General features: G+C 51.7%; 1 protein-coding gene across 1 annotated transcript in view; it reads right to left on the bottom strand.

Moving 5' to 3' along the window:
- The window catches only part of SLU7 (spliceosome associated SLU7), a 43,224-nt gene extending 38,881 nt beyond the window's left edge, over positions 1–4,343 (bottom strand). The window contains exons 1-3 of the mRNA XM_077266123.1: positions 4,207–4,343; positions 2,261–2,433; positions 485–638 (exon numbers count right to left, since the gene is read on the bottom strand). Of these exons, the coding sequence (XP_077122238.1) occupies positions 485–638; positions 2,261–2,421 (315 nt within the window). The 5' untranslated portion in view covers positions 2,422–2,433; positions 4,207–4,343. The remainder of the gene's footprint in view (positions 1–484; positions 639–2,260; positions 2,434–4,206) is intronic.
- Positions 4,344–18,538: the final 14,195 nt, after the last annotated feature.

Here is an 18,538-nt window from a genome sequence, read left to right on the forward strand (position 1 = left end):
AAAGGACCAAGCCGAAGGTTTTTTCAATGGCCCTTACAGACCCCTGATCTGAACATCATTGAAAATCTGTGGCTAGCACCTCAAAATAGCAGTGCATGCAAGCCGACAAGGATCTCACAGAACTGGAAGAATTTTCGAAGGAAGAATGGATGAAAATCCCTCAAACAAGAATTGAAAGACTCTTGGATGGCTATAAAAAGTGTTTACAAGCTGTGATACTTACAAAAGGGGGTGCTACTAGGTGCTAACCATGCAGGGTGCCAAAACTTTTGCATGTGCCCATTTTCCTTATTGTAATTTTTAAAATGTAAAAGATGAAACTATATATTTTTGCCTAAAATACAAAGGAAATGTGTCATCTTTAACTTCAGCCCTTCTAGAGATCATTCTATCCTCAACTTGCTTAACTGTTCACAGTAACAGTAATTTTGACCAGGGGTGCCCAAACTTTTACATGCTACTGTAGATCATCTTCTATATTCACCTCTTTAACACCTTTCTTATACCAATCTCCCATCAGTGTGTATTCTTTCTGCTTCTCATCTTGGGGTCGCTGATGCTTTAAAGTTGGTCTCTTAGATGGATCCACATACCATGGGACAGAAGAAATGTACTGAGGGATGTGAGGATTAATATCTCTGGAAAAGGAACACACAGAAAAAAAGTTTCAATTTTCTAAAAAGTAAAAAGGGACTTAAAGAGGTTGCCAAAAAACTTAAAAGTTATTCTCAATGGGCCGAAGATGGGGTAATAAAAGAAAAAAGAACAACAACATTTCACTTTAGGCTCACATAGATTAACTTTTAAAAACAGAGGAAAACCCCTTTAATTACCTCATATTTCAGACTATAAGATGCAATTTTTAACCATAAAAAATCCTGTGTCTGTTGTCTGGAGGAAGTATCCTATTATCAAGGAGAATGATGACAGCATCCTTCCCAATCGCTGAGAGAATGGCTCCTTTCTCCTGCCCGTCACTGATCAGTCTGGCTGGTGGAAAGTGGAGAGAACGTTCTCAGGACCTGCACATTACTAAAGCTGCATGAATGCTGCTGGCCCTGAGTAGTTTAAGGGCCATTTGGGGTCATGTGATCTGTCATACGCCTGGAAGGAACTTCAAAATGTGATAGTGTATACACAGTGTGTGCGCTTTTGGGGCGTAGCAGAGCTGCGTGCGCGCTTTCGGGGCGTAGCAGGGCTGCGTGCGCGCTTTCGGGGCGTAGCAGGGCTGCGTGCGCGCTTTCGGGGCGTAGCAGGGCTGCGTGCGCGCTTTCGGGACGTAGCAGAGCTGCGTGCGCGCTTTCGGGACGTAGCAGAGCTGCGTGCGCGCTTTCGGGACGTAGCAGAGCTGCGTGCGCGCTTTCGGGACGTAGCAGAGCTGCGTGCGCGCTTTCGGGACGTAGCAGAGCTGCGTGCGCGCTTTCGGGACGTAGCAGAGCTGCGTGCGCGCTTTCGGGACGTAGCAGAGCTGCGTGCGCGCTTTCGGGATGTTGCAGAGCTGCGTGCGCGATTTCGGGAAGTAGCAGAGCTGCGTGCGCGATTTCGGGACGTAGCAGAGCTGCGTGCGCGCTTTCAGGACGTAGCAGAGCTGCGTGTGCGTTTTCAGGACGTAGCAGAGCTATGCTAGTGTCTGCACCTTGTGCTGCCATGCAGAGCTGTGCGATGCCCTGCTGGGGCACAGATGTGCGTTTTGCTAATGTAGTAGAGCTGTGCAGTTTTGATGATATAAAGTTGTGTGTGTCTGTACATTTTTTATGATGTAGGAGAGCTGAGTGTGCATGCAGCAGTTTTGTGCGTAAGTGTACACTGCACAGTGTACATATTGTGTGAGCTGCAGAGCTGTGTGTGTGTGTAATACACGATGCACAGAAACACTAACAATAGCCCTGTTACCTCCCTAGTCTACACTACTGAATTACAACTAGTGATATTGGGCCCTCCACTTCTTTACACCTACATGGTACTCTTTGCTAGTAGGAAATATGTTTTTGCTATTTTCTGCTGTCACAACCTGGGGTGTGTTCTGAAGTCCAAAAAAATATGGTAATTTCATGTACTGGTTCTGGTGACAGTAAGATATGCCTCTAGTGACTGCTAGTAAGGATTCACCCACTGCCACACCACTGATCTGTGGAGAGAAATGGCAATGCCGCTCAGGACAGCGCCTCACTGGGCCTCCTGTGGGTCCCATTCATGCCTAGTTCAAGACTTATCTGGAGCCCAAAGGGCACAGACACTTTGCTGTACCGGGGACACTTACTTCCCTTCTTCATCCACCTCAGCCGGGGCGTTTCCCAATTTTCTCTGTTCTTCCAATTCCTTCTTCTTTCTCCAGTCTTCCCTGGTCATCTTTTTGGGCTCATCCATACCAGAGGAATCTACACCTCCCCCACCAGCAATGACATCTGGACCACTAGACATTTTTGAGCAGCACTACAGGAACAAAAGAAAAGACACGTTTCTGTAAAAATATAGGATAAGAAAATATGAATGGCAAGAAGTTTATTGTCTGCACTATGGATATACATCAGCTGTGATGTCCATTGTCAGCCATATTGGCTCTGAGCTGGAAAGCTACACACTAGGCCGCGGTGTGCTGCAGTCTGCCGAGCACTAACATTTGCCCTGGCTGAGCTGTAGGAAGATCTGTAAGGAATCTTGAAGGGTAGACAATGCAATTAGGCAGTGTTTGTGCTGTGAGACAGGATCAATATAACTACAGATAGACGGGTAGCAGCGGTATTAGACCGATGTCTTCTTCCCTATAGCAATACATATATCAGTGATGGGCATTGTGACTGCCGATCTGCAGCATCCGGCTCAGCAAAAGGGTCCGACTCAGGCTCATTAAAGAGGAAGTGTTGTTTTTATTGCATTAAAGCACTACTCTAGCGTGTGTTTATTTCCAGCATTGGAGTGGCGCTGCCCTGTGCCCACCCCGGTCATACACTCGCCCTCTGGCGTCTTCACCTTTTACCGACGCCGCTCCGCTCCTGCGGCGCCATCTTGTGAGCGCAGCTTCTGACTGGTCAGAAATTACATCACAAGCTCTCAATACAAGTCTATGAGAGCCAGAACGAGGCCAGAACCAGGCGGTCATGGACTTGTATTCAAAAGTGATCTCTCACACGCTCCAGCAAACACTAGAGCTGCCGGCAGGTCACCTCTCGCCAGAGTCGGGCTCCACCGACACCGGAAAAGAATGAAGAGGATGACAGGTGAGTGTGAGACTGGGAAGGGGGGCGAGGGACTTACAGTTAAAGCACCACTCTAGCAATGCAATAAAAAAAAGACAAAAAAACACACTGGAGTGATACTTTAATAAACAGTAAATATGAATATAAGCAATTGTAGTTTATATTAATGGATAAATCTGATTCTTTCTCCTCCTGGATTGGCTGTTCACTCTCAAGTTATTGGTAAATCTGCATTAAGATAAGACTTCCCCATAACAAATAGGAGGTGCAGAGAAAAAAATGTCACCCTGGGGGCTAAACACCGGGAGCAGCTCAGCTGGGAGATAACTGCTCACTAGGATACAGCGTCCTGCACAGAGCAGTCACTGACTGCAAGCAGCGTTCCTGAACTGCTCCCTAGGATACAGCGTCCTGCACAGGAGACCGGTCACTGACAGCAAGCAGCGTTCCTGAACTGCTCACTAGGATACAGCGTCCTGCACAAAAGACCGGTCACTGACAGCAAGCAGCGTTCCTGAACTGCTCCCTAGGATACAGCGTCCTGCACAGGAGACCAGTCACTGACAGCAAGCAGCGTTCCTGAACTGCTCCCTAGGATACAGCGTCCTGCACAGGAGACCGGTCACTGACAGCAAGCAGCGTTCCTGAACTGCTCCCTAGGATACAGCGTCCTGCACAGGAGACCGGTCACTGACAGCAAGCAGCGTTCCTGAACTGCTCCCTAGGATACAGCGTCCTGCACAGGAGACCGGTCACTGACAGCAAGCAGCGTTCCTGAACTGCTCCCTAGGATACAGCGTCCTGCACAGGAGACCAGTCACTGACAACTGCGGCACAGCCCCGGGAGTGTGAGGGGACACGTTAGGGCCAGCACTGGGGGAAACGTGAGGATGCGGGAAGACCAGGGCTCCACAGGACCGACAGATGAGGCCAGACACCTCCCTCAGCCCCCGCCACTGACACCCGCCTCCCTCAGCCTCTGCCATTCACACTCACACCCGCCACTCACCGTTTACTGCGTGTAATATAGAAAACACCCGCAACCTGCGCAGGAACGAGTCACAACCCGGAAGTGAATATCTGATTCCGGAAGAGACGTATCACAACAAAAGCTGAGGTCGCGCGAGCAGTGGGCGGGGTTTGTAAGTTTTTTCGGCTATTAACCCGTTGATGTCAGGAAGGAACAGAAAAGTGTGATGTTTATAGGGAGAAACTAGTGATGACGCAGCTGCACGCAGCAACCAATCACAGCACTCGTTTTCTTTGTTAAGGGATTATGTAGAACTAGATGGCAGCCCGATTCTAAAGAATCGGGAGTCTAGAATCCATATATACTTTATTTATTCAAATGTAAGAATAATACAATTAATAAATAATAGTAAGAAAGAACAAAAAATGGCTGCACTCACCAGCTCTTGACAATTCTTGACAGTACGGCACATTTCTGATTGGTCGCTCGCGGCAGGCGGCAACCAATCAGAAAAGTGCCGCGCACCACGAAGGCATATATCTTTGTCCACCCTGAGCGGGTGTAGGACGCTGGTGACGTCACTTATCTCCGGACATTATCTCCGGACAAAGCCACGGAAGTTGGCACAAATTGCCGGAAGTAGTATTCTAGGCAATTATATATTAGATTTTAATGTGATCAGTGTTTACCTTTGAACGTTTATATTGTATTGTCCTGTCACCAGCCATGTGTACGATTATCGGCCGAAAGCCTCTCTGGAACCAATAATCACCCCATGTAAAGGTATCTTTATAAGTTAAAGATTCAGAATACTATGACTTTTATCATATCCTGAACAGTCAAGTTTTTTATGAACCGTTAAGGTTTTCTGGTTGAAGTAAAAAAAACTCTGAGTTTTTACAGTTTGAAACCATAAAATGTTGAAAAATTATGTCATTCTTGAGTATATCACTCAATGGTGCTCATAAACGTGTCAAATTTGATCTATAATATACTTTAATATACGTTACTTTAATCTTTAATATACTTAAGAACAGGGCCCCAGACATCACACAGGGGGTCTGAAACACCGCACAGTGGTCCAAAATATCGCTGTGCTCTGCCTGGGGCCCCATATGCTGCCTGGGGCCCCTGTGCTCTGCCTGGGGCCCCATATGCTGCCTGGGGCCCCTGTGCTCTGCCTGGGGCCCCTGTGCTCTGCCTGGGGCCCCTGTGCTCTGCCTGGGGCCACTGTGCTCGGCCTGGGGCCCCATATGCTGCCTGGGGCCCCTGTGCTCTGCCTGGGGCCCCATATGCTGCCTGGGGCCCCTGTGCTCTGCCTGGGGCCCCATAGGCTGCCTGGGGCCCCTGTGCTCTACCTGGGACCACTGTGCTCTGCCTGGGGCCCCTGTGCTCTGCCTGGGGCCCCTGTGCTCTGCCTGGGGCCCCATGTTCTGCCTGGGGCCACTGTGCTCTGCCTGGGGCCCCATAAGCTGCCTGGGGCCCCTGTGCTCTGCCTGGGACCACTGTGCTCTGCCTGGGGCCCCATATGCTGCCTGGGGCCCCTGTGCTCTGCCTGGGGCCACTGTGCTCTGCCTGGGGCCCCATATGCTGCCTGGGGCCACTGTGCTCTGCCTGGGGCCCCATATGCTGCCTGGGGCCCCTGTGCTCTGCCTGGGGCCCCATATGCTGCCTGGGGCCCCTGTGCTCTGCCTGGGGCCCCTGTGCTCTGCCTGGGGCCCCATGTTCTGCCTGGGGCCCCTGTGCTCTGCCTGGGGCCACTGTGCTCTGCCTGGGGCCCCATATGCTGCCTGGGGCCCCTGTGCTCTGCCTGGGGCCCCATATGCTGCCTGGGGCCCCTGTGCTCTGCCTGGGGCCCCTGTGCTCTGCCTGGGGCCCCATATGCTGCCTGGGGCCCCTGTGCTCTGCCTGGGGCCCCTGTGCTCTGCCTGGGGCCCCATGTTCTGCCTGGGGCCCCTGTGCTCTGCCTGGGGCCACTGTGCTCTGCCTGGGGCCCCATATGCTGCCTGGGGCCCCTGTGCTCTGCCTGGGGCCCCATATGCTGCCTGGGGCCCCTGTGCTCTGCCTGGGGCCACTGTGCTCTGCCTGGGGCCCCATAGGCTGCCTGGGGCCCCTGTGCTCTGCCTGGGACCACTGTGCTCTGCCTGGGGCCCCATATGCTGCCTGGGGCCCCTGTGCTCTGCCTGGGGCCACTGTGCCCTGCCTGGGGCCCCATATGCTGCCTGGGGCCCCTGTGCTCTGCCTGGGTGTAGGACACTGGTGACGTCACTTATCTCCGGACATTAGCTCCGGACATTATCTCCGGACATTAGCTCCGGACATTATCTCCGGACATTAGCTCCGGACAAAGCCACAGAAGTTGGCACAAATTGCAGGAAGTAGTATTCTAGGCAATTACAGGTCCTTCTCAAAAAATTAGCATATAGTGTAAAATTTCATTATTTACCATAATGTAATGATTACAATTAAACTTTCATATATTATAGATTCATTATCCACCAACTGAAATTTGTCAGGTCTTTTATTGTTTTAATACTGATGATTTTGGCATACAACTCCTGATAACCCAAAAAACCTGTCTCAATAAATTAGCATATTTCACCTGTCCAATCAAATAAAAGTGTTTTTTAATAACAAACAAAAAAACCATCAAATAATAATGTTCAGTTATGCACTCAATACTTGGTCGGGAATCCTTTGGCAGAAATGACTGCTTCAATGCGGCGTGGCATGGAGGCAATCAGCCTGTGACACTGCTGAGATGTTATGGAGGCCCAGGATGCTTCAATAGCGGCCTTAAGCTCATCCAGAGTGTTGGGTCTTGCGTCTCTCAACTTTCTCTTCACAATATCCCACAGATTCTCTATGGGGTTCAGGTCAGGAGAGTTGGCAGGCCAATTGAGCACAGTAATACCATGGTCAGTAAACCATTTACCAGTGGTTTTGGCACTGTGAGCAGGTGCCAGGTCGTGCTGAAAAATGAAATCTTCATCTCCATAAAGCATTTCAGCCGATGGAAGCATGAAGTGCTCCAAAATCTCCTGATAGCTAGCTGCATTGACCCTGCCCTTGATGAAACACAGTGGACCAACACCAGCAGCTGACATGGCACCCCACACCATCACTGACTGTGGGTACTTGACACTGGACTTCAGGCATTTTGGCATTTCCTTCTCCCCAGTCTTCCTCCAGACTCTGGCACCTTGATTTCCGAATGACATGCAAAATTTGCTTTCATCAGAAAAAAGTACTTGGGACCACTTAGCAACAGTCCAGTGCTGCTTCTCTGTAGCCCAGGTCAGGCGCTTCTGCCGCTGTTTATGGTTCAAAAGTGGCTTTACCTGGGGAATGCGGCACCTGTAGCCCATTTCCTGCACACGCCTGTGCACGGTGGCTCTGGATGTTTCAACACCAGACTCAGTCCACTGCTTCCTCAGGTTCCCCAAGGTCTGGAATCGGTCCTTCTTCACAATCTTCCTCAGGGTCCGGTCACCTCTTCTCGTTGTACAGCGTTTTCTGCCACATTGTTTCCTTCCAACAGACTTACCATTGAGGTGCCTTGATACAGCACTCTGGGAACAGCCTATTTGTTGAGAAATTTCTTTCTGGGTCTTACCCTCTTGCTTGAGGGTGTCAATGATGGCCTTCTTGACATCTGTCAGGTCGCTAGTCTTACCCATGATGGGGGTTTTGAGTAATGAACCAGGCAGGGAGTTTTTAAAAGCCTCAGGTATCTTTAGCATGTGTTTAGAGTTAATTAGTTGATTCAGAAGATTAGGGTAATAGGTCGTTTAGAGAACCTTTTCTTGATATGCTAATTTATTGAGACAGGTTTTTTGGGTTATCAGGAGTTGTATGCCAAAATCATCAGTATTAAAACAATAAAAGACCTGACAAATTTCAGTTGGTGGATAATGAATCTATAATATATGAAAGTTTAATTGTAATCATTACATTATGGTAAATAATGAAATTTTACACTATATGCTAATTTTTTGAGAAGGACCTGTATATATTAGATGGGCATTTCCTGAAGGAAATACATGGTGCTTGAACAGCGCTACCAGCTTTATAGCAGCACTTTTCACACACGGGACTGGGGGGCGCGCTTACTTTTGCACCCGGGGCCGGGGGCGCGCTTACTTTTGCACCCGGGGGCGCACTTACTTTTGCACCCGGAGGCGCACTTACTTTTGCACCCGGGGGCGCACTTACTTTTGCACCCGGGGGCGCACTTACTTTTGCACCCGGAGGCGCACTTACTTTTGCACCCGGGGGCGCACTTACTTTTGCACCCGGGGGCGCACTTACTTTTGCACCCGGGGGCGCACTTACTTTTGCACCCGGGGGCGCACTTACTTTTGCACCCGGGGGCGCACTTACTTTTGCACCCGGGGGCGCACTTACTTTTGCACCCGGGGGCGCACTTACTTTTGCACCCGGGGGCGCACTTACTTTTGCACCCGGGGGCGCACTTACTTTTGGGGCCGCACTTACTTTTGGTGGGCGGGGCTCCTCGGCCTCCGATTTGGTTGGTGGGGCCCCTCGTCCTCCGATTTGGTGGGTGGGGACCCTCGGCCTCCGATTTGGTGGGCGGGGACCGGCCTCCGATTTGGTGGGCGGGGACCCTCGGCCTCCGATTTGGTGGGCGGGGCCCCTCGGCCTCCGATTTGGTGGGCGGGGCCCCTCGGCCTCCGATTTGGTGGGCGGGGACCCTCGGCCTCCGATTTGGTGGGCGGGGACCCTCGGCCTCCGATTTGGTAGGCGGGGCCCCTCGGCCTCCGATTTGGTGGGCGGGGACCCTCGGCCTCCGATTTGGTGGGCGGGGCCCCTCGGCCTCCGATTTGGTGGGCGGGGCCCCTCGGCCTCCGATGTGGTGGTCGGGGCGCCTCGGCCTCCGCTTTGGTGGGCGGGGCCGGGCCCCTCGGCCTCCGCTTTGGTGGGCGGGGCCGCTCGGCCTTCGATTTGTTGGGCGGGGCTCCTCGGCCTTCGATTTGGTTGGCGGGGCCCCTCGGCCTCCGAATTGGTTGGCGGGGCCCCTTATCCTCCGATTTGGTGTGCGGGGACCCTCGGCCTCCGATTTGGTGGGCGGGGACCCTCGGCCTCCGATTTGGTGGGCGGGGACCCTCGGCCTCCGATTTGGTGGGCGGGGACCCTCGGCCTCCGATTTGGTTGGCGGGGCCCCTTGGCCTCCGATTTGGTGGGCGGGGAACCTCGGCCTCCGATTTGGTGGGCGGGGACCCTCGGCCTCCGATTTGGTGGGCGGGGCCCCTCGGCCTCCGATTTGGTGGGCGGGGCCCCTCGGCCTCCGATTTGGTGGGCGGGGCCCCTCGGCCTCCGATTTGGTGGGCGGGGCCCCTCGGCCTCCGATTTGGTTGGCGGGGCCCCTCGGCCTCCGATTTGGTGGGCAGGGACCCTCGGCCTCCGATTTGGTGGGCGGGGCCCCTCGGCCTCCGATTTGGTGGGCGGGGCCTTTCGGCCTCCGATTTGGTTGGTGTGGACCCTCGGGGTAAGTCTCCACGTTCAGGATTGCATCAGGATTTGGTCAGGATTTTCCATCAGTTTTTGTAAGCCAAAACCAGGAGTGGAACAATCAGAGGAAAAGTATAATAGAAACATATGCACCACTTCTGTATTCATCACCCACTCCTGGTTTTGGCTTACAAAAACTGATGGAAAATCCTGACCAAATCCTGATGCAATCCTGAACGTGGAGACTTACCCTCGGCCTCCGATTTGGTGGGCGGGGACCCTCGGCCTCCGATTTGGTGGGCGGGGACCTTCGGCCTCCGATTTGGTGGGCGGGGCCCATCGGCCTCTGATGTGGTGGGCGGGGCCCCTTGGCCTCCGATTTGGTGGGCGGGGCCCCTCGGCCTCCGATTTGGTGGGCGGGGACCCTCGGCCTCCGATTTGGTGGGCGGGGACCCTCGGCCTCCGATTTGGTGGGCGGGGACCCTCGGCCTCCGATTTGGTGGGCGGAGACCCTCGGCCTCCGATTTGGTGGGCAGGGACCCTCGGCCTCCGATTTGGTGGTCGGGGACCCTCGGCCTCCGATTTGGTGGGCGGGGCCCCTTGGCCTCCGATTTGGTGGGCGGGGTCCCTCTGCCTCCGATTTGGTGTGCGGGGACCCTCGGCCTCTGCTTTGGTGGGTGGGGTCCGTCGCCCTCCGATTTGGTTGGCGGGGCCCCTCGGCCTCCGATTTGGTGGGCGGGGCCCCTCGGCCTCCGATGTGGTGGTCGGGGCCCCTCGGCCTCCACTTTGGTGGGCGGGGCCGGGCCCCTCGGCCTCCGCTTTGGTGGGCTGGGCCGCTCGGCCTTCGATTTGGTAGGCGGGGCTCCTCGGCCTCCGATTTGGTTGGCGGGGCCCCTCGGCCTCCGATTTGGTGTGTGCTCTGCCTGGGGCCACTGTGCTCTGCCTGGGGCCCCATATGCTGCCTGGGGCCCCTGTGCTCTGCCTGGGGCCCCTGTGCTCTGCCTGGGGCCCCATGTTCTGCCTGGGTCCACTGTGCTCTGCCTGGGTGTAGGACACTGGTGACGTCACTTATCTCCGGACATTAGCTCCGGACATTAGCTACGGACATTAGCTCCGGACAATAGCTCCGGACAATAGCTCCGGACAAAGCCACGGAAGTTGGCACAAATTGCAGGAAGTAGTATTCTAGGCAATTATATATTAGATGTGTAAGTAAGCCTGTTATTAGTGGCCCTGCCCTGTGTAGGAGCTGTATATGGGCCCTTTTCCGCCCAATAGTTCATCATAATCTAGAATTCCACCAAATAGGGAGGAAGAAATGCCCCCTGGCCTCCTGTATTTGCCCCAATTGGGGCATGCTGCTCCTTGGGCCCCAATAGGGATATGCTGCTCCTGGGGCCCCAATAGGGATATGCCGCTCCTGGGGCCCCAATAGGGATATGCCACTCCTGGGGTCCCAATAGGGATATGCCGCTCCTGGGACCCCAATAGGGATATGCCGCTCCTAGGGCCCCAATAGGGATATGCCGCTCCTGGGGCCCCAATAGGGATATGCCGCTCCTGGGACCCCAATAGGGATATGCCGCTCCTGGGGTCCCAATAGGGATATGCCGCTCCTGGGACCCCAATAGGGGTATTCTGCTCCTGGGGCCCCAATAGGGATATGCCGCTCCTGGGGCCCCAATAGGGATATGCCGCTCCTGGGGTCCCAATAGGGATATGCCGCTCCTGGGACCCCAATAGGGATATGCCGCTCCTAGGGCCCCAATAGGGATATGCCGCTCCTGGGGCCCCAATAGGGATATGCCGCTCCTGGGACCCCAATAGGGATATGCCGCTCCTAGGGCCCCAATAGGGATATGCCGCTCCTGGGGCCCCAATAGGGATATGCCGCTCCTGGGGCCCCAATAGGGATATGCCGCTCCTAGGGCCCCAATAGGGATATGTCGCTCCTGGGGCCCCGATAGGGATATGCCGCTCCTGGGGCCCCGATAGGGATATGCCGCTCCTGGGGCCCCAATAGAGATATGCCGCTCCTGGGGCCCCAATAGAGATATGCCGCTCCTGGGGCCCCAATAGAGATATGTCGCTCCTGGGGCCCCAATAGGGATATGCCGCTCCTGGGGCCCCAATAGGGATATGCCGCTCCTGGGGCCCCAATAGGGATATGACGCTCCTAGGGCCCCAATAGGGATATGCCGCTCCTGGGGTCCCAATAGGGATATGCCGCTCCTGGGGCCCCAATAGAGATATGCCGCTCCTGGGGCCCCAATAGGGATATGCCGCTCCTGGGGCCCCAATAGGGATATGCCGCTCCTGGGGCCCCAATAGGGATATGCCGCTCCTGGGGCCCCAATAGGGATATGCCACTCCTGGGGACCCAATAGGGATATGCTGCTCCTGGGGCCCCAATAGGGATATGCTGCTCCTGGGGCCCCAATAGGGGTATTCTGCTCCTGGGGCCCCAATAGGGATATGGGGCCCCAATAGGGATATGCCGCTCCTGGGCCCCAATAGGGATATGTCGCTCCTGGGGCCCCAATAGGGATATGCCGCTCCTAGGGCCCCAATAGGGATATGCCGTTCCTGGGACTCCAATAGGGATATGTCGCTCCTGGGCCCCAATAGGGATATGTCGCTCCTGGGGCCCCAATAGGGGTATTCTGCTTCTGGGGCCCCAATAGGGATATGTCGCTTCTGGGGCCCCAATAGGGATATGTCGCTCCTGGGGCCCCAATAGGGATGTGCTACTCTGGGGCCCCAATAGGGATATGCTGCTCCTGGGGCCCAAATTGGGATATGCCGCACCTGGGGCCCCAATAAGGATATGTCGCTCCTGGGGCCCCATTAGGGATATGCCGCTCCTGGGGCCCCAATAGGGATATGCCGCTCCTGGGGCCCCAATAGGGATATGCCGCTCCTGGGGCCCCAATAGGGATATGCCACTCCTGGGGACCCAATAGGGATATGCTGCTCCTGGGGCCCCAATAGGGATATGCTGCTCCTGGGGCCCCAATAGGGGTATTCTGCTCCTGGGGCCCCAATAGGGATATGGGGCCCCAATAGGGATATGCCGCTCCTGGGCCCCAATAGGGATATGTCGCTCCTGGGGCCCCAATAGGGATATGCCGCTCCTAGGGCCCCAATAGGGATATGCCGCTTCTGGGACTCCAATAGGGATATGTCGCTCCTGGGCCCCAATAGGGATATGTCGCTCCTGGGGCCCCAATAGGGGTATTCTGCTTCTGGGGCCCCAATAGGGATATGTCGCTTCTGGGGCCCCAATAGGGATATGTCGCTCCTGGGGCCCCAATAGGGATGTGCTACTCTGGGGCCCCAATAGGGATATGCTGCTCCTGGGGCCCAAATTGGGATATGCCGCACCTGGGGCCCCAATAAGGATATGTCGCTCCTGGGGCCCCATTAGGGATATGCCGCTCCTGGGGCCCCAATAGGGATATGCCGCTCCTGGGGCCCCAATAGGGATATGCCGCTCCTGGGGCCCCAATAGGGATATGCCGCTCCTAGGGCCCCAATAGGGATATGCCGCTCCTGGGGCCCCAATAGGGATATGCCGCTCCTAGGGCCCCAATAGGGATATGTCGCTCCTGGGGCCCCGATAGGGATATGCCGCTCCTGGGGCCCCGATAGGGATATGCCGCTCCTGTGGCCCCAATACGGATATGCCGCTCCTGGGGCCCCAATAGGGATATGCCGCTCCTGGGGCCCAATTTATCCAGTGATTTATGCACACATGGAATTTTTGTGCAAATTTTCTGGCATTGTAGCAAAACATTTTCTGCTAAAAAGTCTCAGGCTACCGTCACACTAGCAGTATTTGGTCAGTATTTTACATCAGTATGTGTAAGCCAAAACCAGGAGTGGAACAAATAGAGGAAAAGTATAACAGAAACATATGCACCACTTCTGCATTTATCACCCACTCCTGGTTTTGGCTTACAAATACTGATGTAAAATACTGTCCAAATACTGCTAGTGTGACGGCAGCCTCAGAACGGATTAACAACAAAAATAAAGAGCATTTTTTTTATTTTGCACAAAATTCATCAACCACATGCGCCTTATTAGGCCGGCCTCACACTAGCGAGTTTTACGGACGTATGAGCGCATAAACTACGTCCGTAAAACTCGCAAAATAAACGGCACAATTATTCTCAATGGGGCTGCTCCTATTAGCCGTATATTACGGTTCAGTATTATACGGCTTTCTACGGCCGTACAAAATCGCAGCATGCTGCGTTTGTCACCGTATTGCGCAAAAAAATCGCCAATGAAAGTCTATGGGGGCGAGAAAAATACGGATTCCACACTGACCAGCAGTGTGACTTGCGAGAAATACGCAGCGGTGTTAGTGAAAAGTCGGTAATTCAATTGCCGGCTTTTCATTTCTCCTGCACAAACCCGACAGGATATGAGACATGGTTACATACAGTAAACCATCTCATATCCCCTTTTTTTTTGCATATTCCACACTACTAATGTTAGTAGTGTGTATGTGCAAAATTTCAGCGCTGTAGCTGCTGAAATAAAGGGTTGAATGGCGGAAAAAATTGGCATGGGCTCCCGCGCAATTTTCTCCGCCAGAATGGTAAAGCCAGTGACCGAGGGCAGATATTAATAGCCAGGAGAGGGTCCATGGTTATTGGCCCCCCCGTGGCTAAAAACATCTGCCCCCAGCCACCCCAGAAAAGGCACATCTGGAAGATGCGCCTATTCTGGCACTTGGCCACTCTCTTCCCACTCCCTGTAGCGGTGGGATATGGGGTAATGAAGGGTTAATGCCACCTTGCTATTGGAAGGTGACATTAAGCCAGATTAATAATGGAGAGGCGTCAATTATGTCACCTATCCATTATTAATCCAATAGTACGAAAGGGTTAAAAAACACACACACACATGATTTAAAAGTATTTTAATGAAATAAACACAGCGGTTGTTGTAATAATTTATTGTTCTCTCAATCCATCAGGAACACCCTCACTTGGAAAAATAATAAACGCACAAGATACATACCTTCTGGTGAACCGTCTCGTCCCACGAAGTAATCCATCTGAAGGGGTTAACTAATATTACAGGCAGGAGCCCTGCTAAATGCAGCTGTGCTCCGTGCTTGTAATTCCCCAGCGAATGAATGAAATGTAGGTCATTGACCTACATTTCCTTCAGTCGCGGTGATGCGCCCCCTGGTGGATGTCCTCATATGACCTGGAGCGTGGGAAAAAGTTCCCAGGCTGCAGTTCATGAGAACATCCACCAGAGGGCGCCTCACCGCGACTGAAGGAAATGTAGGTCAATGACCTACATTTCATTCATTCGCTGGGGAATTACAAGCACGGAGCACAGCTGCATTTAGCAGGGCTCCTGCCTGTAATATTAGTTAACCCCTTCAGATGGATTACTTCGTGGGACGAGACGGTTCACCAGAAGGTATGTATCTTGTGCGTTTATTATTTTTCCAAGCGAGGGTGTTCCTGATGGATTGAGAGAACAATAAATTATTACAACAACCGCTGTGTTTATTTCATTAAAATACTTTTAAATCATGTGTGTGTGTGTTTTTTAACCCTTTCGTACTATTGGATTAATAATGGATAGGTGACATAATTGACGCCTCTCCATTATTAATCTGGCTTAATGTCACCTTCCAATAGCAAGGTGGCATTAACCCTTCATTACCCCATATCCCACCGCTACAGGGAGTGGGAAGAGAGTGGCCAAGTGCCAGAATAGGCGCATCTTCCAGATGTGCCTTTTCTGGGGTGGCTGGGGGCAGATGTTTTTAGCCACGGGGGGGCCAATAACCATGGACCCTCTCCTGGCTATTAATATCTGCCCTCGGTCACTGGCTTTACCATTCTGGCGGAGAAAATTGCGCGGGAGCCCACGCCAATTTTTTCCGCCATTTAACCCTTTATTTCAGCAGCTACAGCGCTGAAATTTTGCACATACACACTACTAACATTAGTAGTGTGGAATCTGCAAAAAAAAGGGGGATATGAGATGGTTTACTGTATGAAAACCATGTCTCATATCCTGTCGGGTTTGTGCAGGAGAAATGAAAAGCCGGTAATTGAATTACCGGCTTTTAACACATATCGCGCTGAATGAAATCTAAATACAGAATATATATATATGTGTCTCAATGACATATATATATATATATATATATATATATATATATACTGTATATATGTTTTCCCGAACATTTGAGCACATAAATCCATTAGATGTCGGTTTTGCAAGCCTGCGCGAAAATCTCGCAGTACGGATGCCATACGGATTACATACGGAGGATGCCATGCGCAAAATACGCTGACACACCCTGACTACGGATCAATATTTTGGGAACATTTCTCCGCATTACGGCCGTAGTACGGACGTATAATACGTGGCGTATTGTCTTACGCCCAGTGTGAGGCCGGCCTTAAAGGGAAGGTGCCAAAAAAATATTACATTCATCGTGCAGGTGCCAGTGGCCCCTGCGCTGCAACATGATCGGATCTATAATAGCCATATATTCAGTTTATTTAGTGATATAAATTTCTTGAGAAAAAAATAATTCTTCCTCAAAACGGCGCCGCCTGCACAGTAGCCTATTTCGGAACGCGATAGATCCTACTGCACAGCCATCTTGGTGGAGACAAGTTTTATTTTCCTGTAGCAAAATGGCACCACTGGCACCTGCATGATGAATGTCATTTTTTTTCCAAACAATAAGATACACAGTAGGTAAACTAGGGGGCAGGTCAGTGAGGGATGAGTGACCTGTCAGAAGCCATGCAGATGTATATGTAAACAGAGCTCCACATAAAGACCCCCCCAACAGCACCGCCCCAGAGCACGAGCATAGCATTAACTGAAAATAAAGATTAAACAACAACCACAAGACGGATTTCATCAACCAGTTATCAATTTAATCAGGATAACGATGCCAACGTAACACTGCAGGTTACTGAGCAAGGGAGATGGGAGAAAGTTCCACAAAGTCAACTATCACTGCAGATCTCCACCAGTCGGGCCTTTATGGCAGAGTGGCCTGACAGAAGCCTCTCCTCAGTGCAAGACATACGAAAGCCCTCATAGAATTTGCTAAAAAACACAGGAAGGACTCCCAGACGATGAGAAATAAGATTCTCTGGTCTAATGAGACAAAGATAGACCTTTTTGGTGATAATTCTAAGCGGTATGTGTGGAGAAAACCAGGCACTGCTCATAACCTGCCCAATACAATCCCAACAGTGAAACATGGTGGTGGCAGCATCATGCTATGGGGGTGTTTTTCAGCTATAGGGACAGGACGACTGGTTGTCATTGAAGGAAACAGTAATGCGGCCAATTACAGAGATATCCTGGATGAAAACCTCTTCCAGAGTGCTCTGGACCTCAGACTTGGCCGAAGGTTCACCTTCCAACAAGACAATGACCCTAATCACACAGCTAAAATAACAAATGAGAGGCTTCAGAGCAACTCTGTGACCATTCTTGACTGGCCCAGCCAGAGCTCTGACCTAAACCCAATTGAGCATCTCTGGAGAGACCTGAAAATGGCTGTCCATCAATGTTCACCATCCAATCTGACGGAACTGGAGAGGATCTGCAAGGAAGAATGGCAGAGGATCACCAAATCCAGATGTGAAAAACTTGTTGCATCATTCCCAAGAAGACTCATGGCTGTACTAGCTCAAAGGGTGCTTCTACTCAATACTGAGCAAAGGGTCTGAATACTTATGACCTTGTGATATTTCAGTATTTCTTTTTTAATAAATTTGCAAAAATTTCCACATTTCTGTTTTTTTTTTCAGTCATGATGGGGTGCAGAGTGTACATTAATGAGAAAAAAATGAACTTTTTTGAATTTACCAAATGGTTGCAAAGAAACAAAGAGTGAAAAATTTAAAGGGGTCTGAATACTTTCCATACCCATTTTACATAAAGAGAGGGCACTGTGTAATAAGGGGCGGCAATATATATAATGAGAGGAGACTGTAAAAAATATGTATAGCTGTAGCTTGGTCGCCATAAAAGGAGGGGGTCCCAGATATATTTCTTGCACAGGGGCCCCAAGTTGTCTGTGTCCACCCCTGCCCCCTACTTAGTATGATTGTCACCACAGCCGCCCATATGGTATGATATCCACAACAAGGATTTGTGCATTAATAGCCCTCTGCGTCTGTAATGTTACATACTTAGGCTGATAACCGGTTCATGCAGCGTTACATTATGCATTACATTATGGCTGGACCGAACAACGAAAGCAATTGTTACCATCCACCTTTCATGTTTCCCTATTTCCTCATTGATTGTAGGCTTGTGAGCAGGGCCCTCACTCCTACTGGTATCTGTTTTGATCTATGTGTTTATTGTTATGCTGTAATGTCTATTGTCTGTGCTAGTCCCCTCTAAAATGTAAAGTGCTGCGGAATATGTCGGCGCTATAGAAATAAAATTATTATTATTATTATTATTATTATTAACAAGCCGCCAATATATAGTATAGTCATCACCACAGACCCCCTATATAGTATGATATCCACCACAGACCCCCATGTATGCTATGATGAACCCCACAGCACCCCATACAGTATTATGGCCCACAAACAGTATGATATTCACCCCAACCCCCTATCCAGATTGGTCCTCACAGCCCCAAGTATAGAGACCTCCACAGCCCCATATACAATATGGTCACCACATCTCCTCATATACTTTGCTGTGTCCGTCCCCACACAGCCCATTTCATGGCCCAAATACACAGCCCCTCGTTTCACAGTCCCTGCACAACCCCTCATTTCATGGACCACCTTCCCCAGCACAGCCTCTCGTTTTGTTCCCCCATCTGCACAGCCCTCATTTTATGCCCCCTCATCTACGCAGCCCC

This window comes from Ranitomeya variabilis, chromosome 5, assembly GCF_051348905.1.
Source record: "Ranitomeya variabilis isolate aRanVar5 chromosome 5, aRanVar5.hap1, whole genome shotgun sequence".
NCBI classification, from domain to species: Eukaryota; Metazoa; Chordata; class Amphibia; order Anura; family Dendrobatidae; genus Ranitomeya; species Ranitomeya variabilis.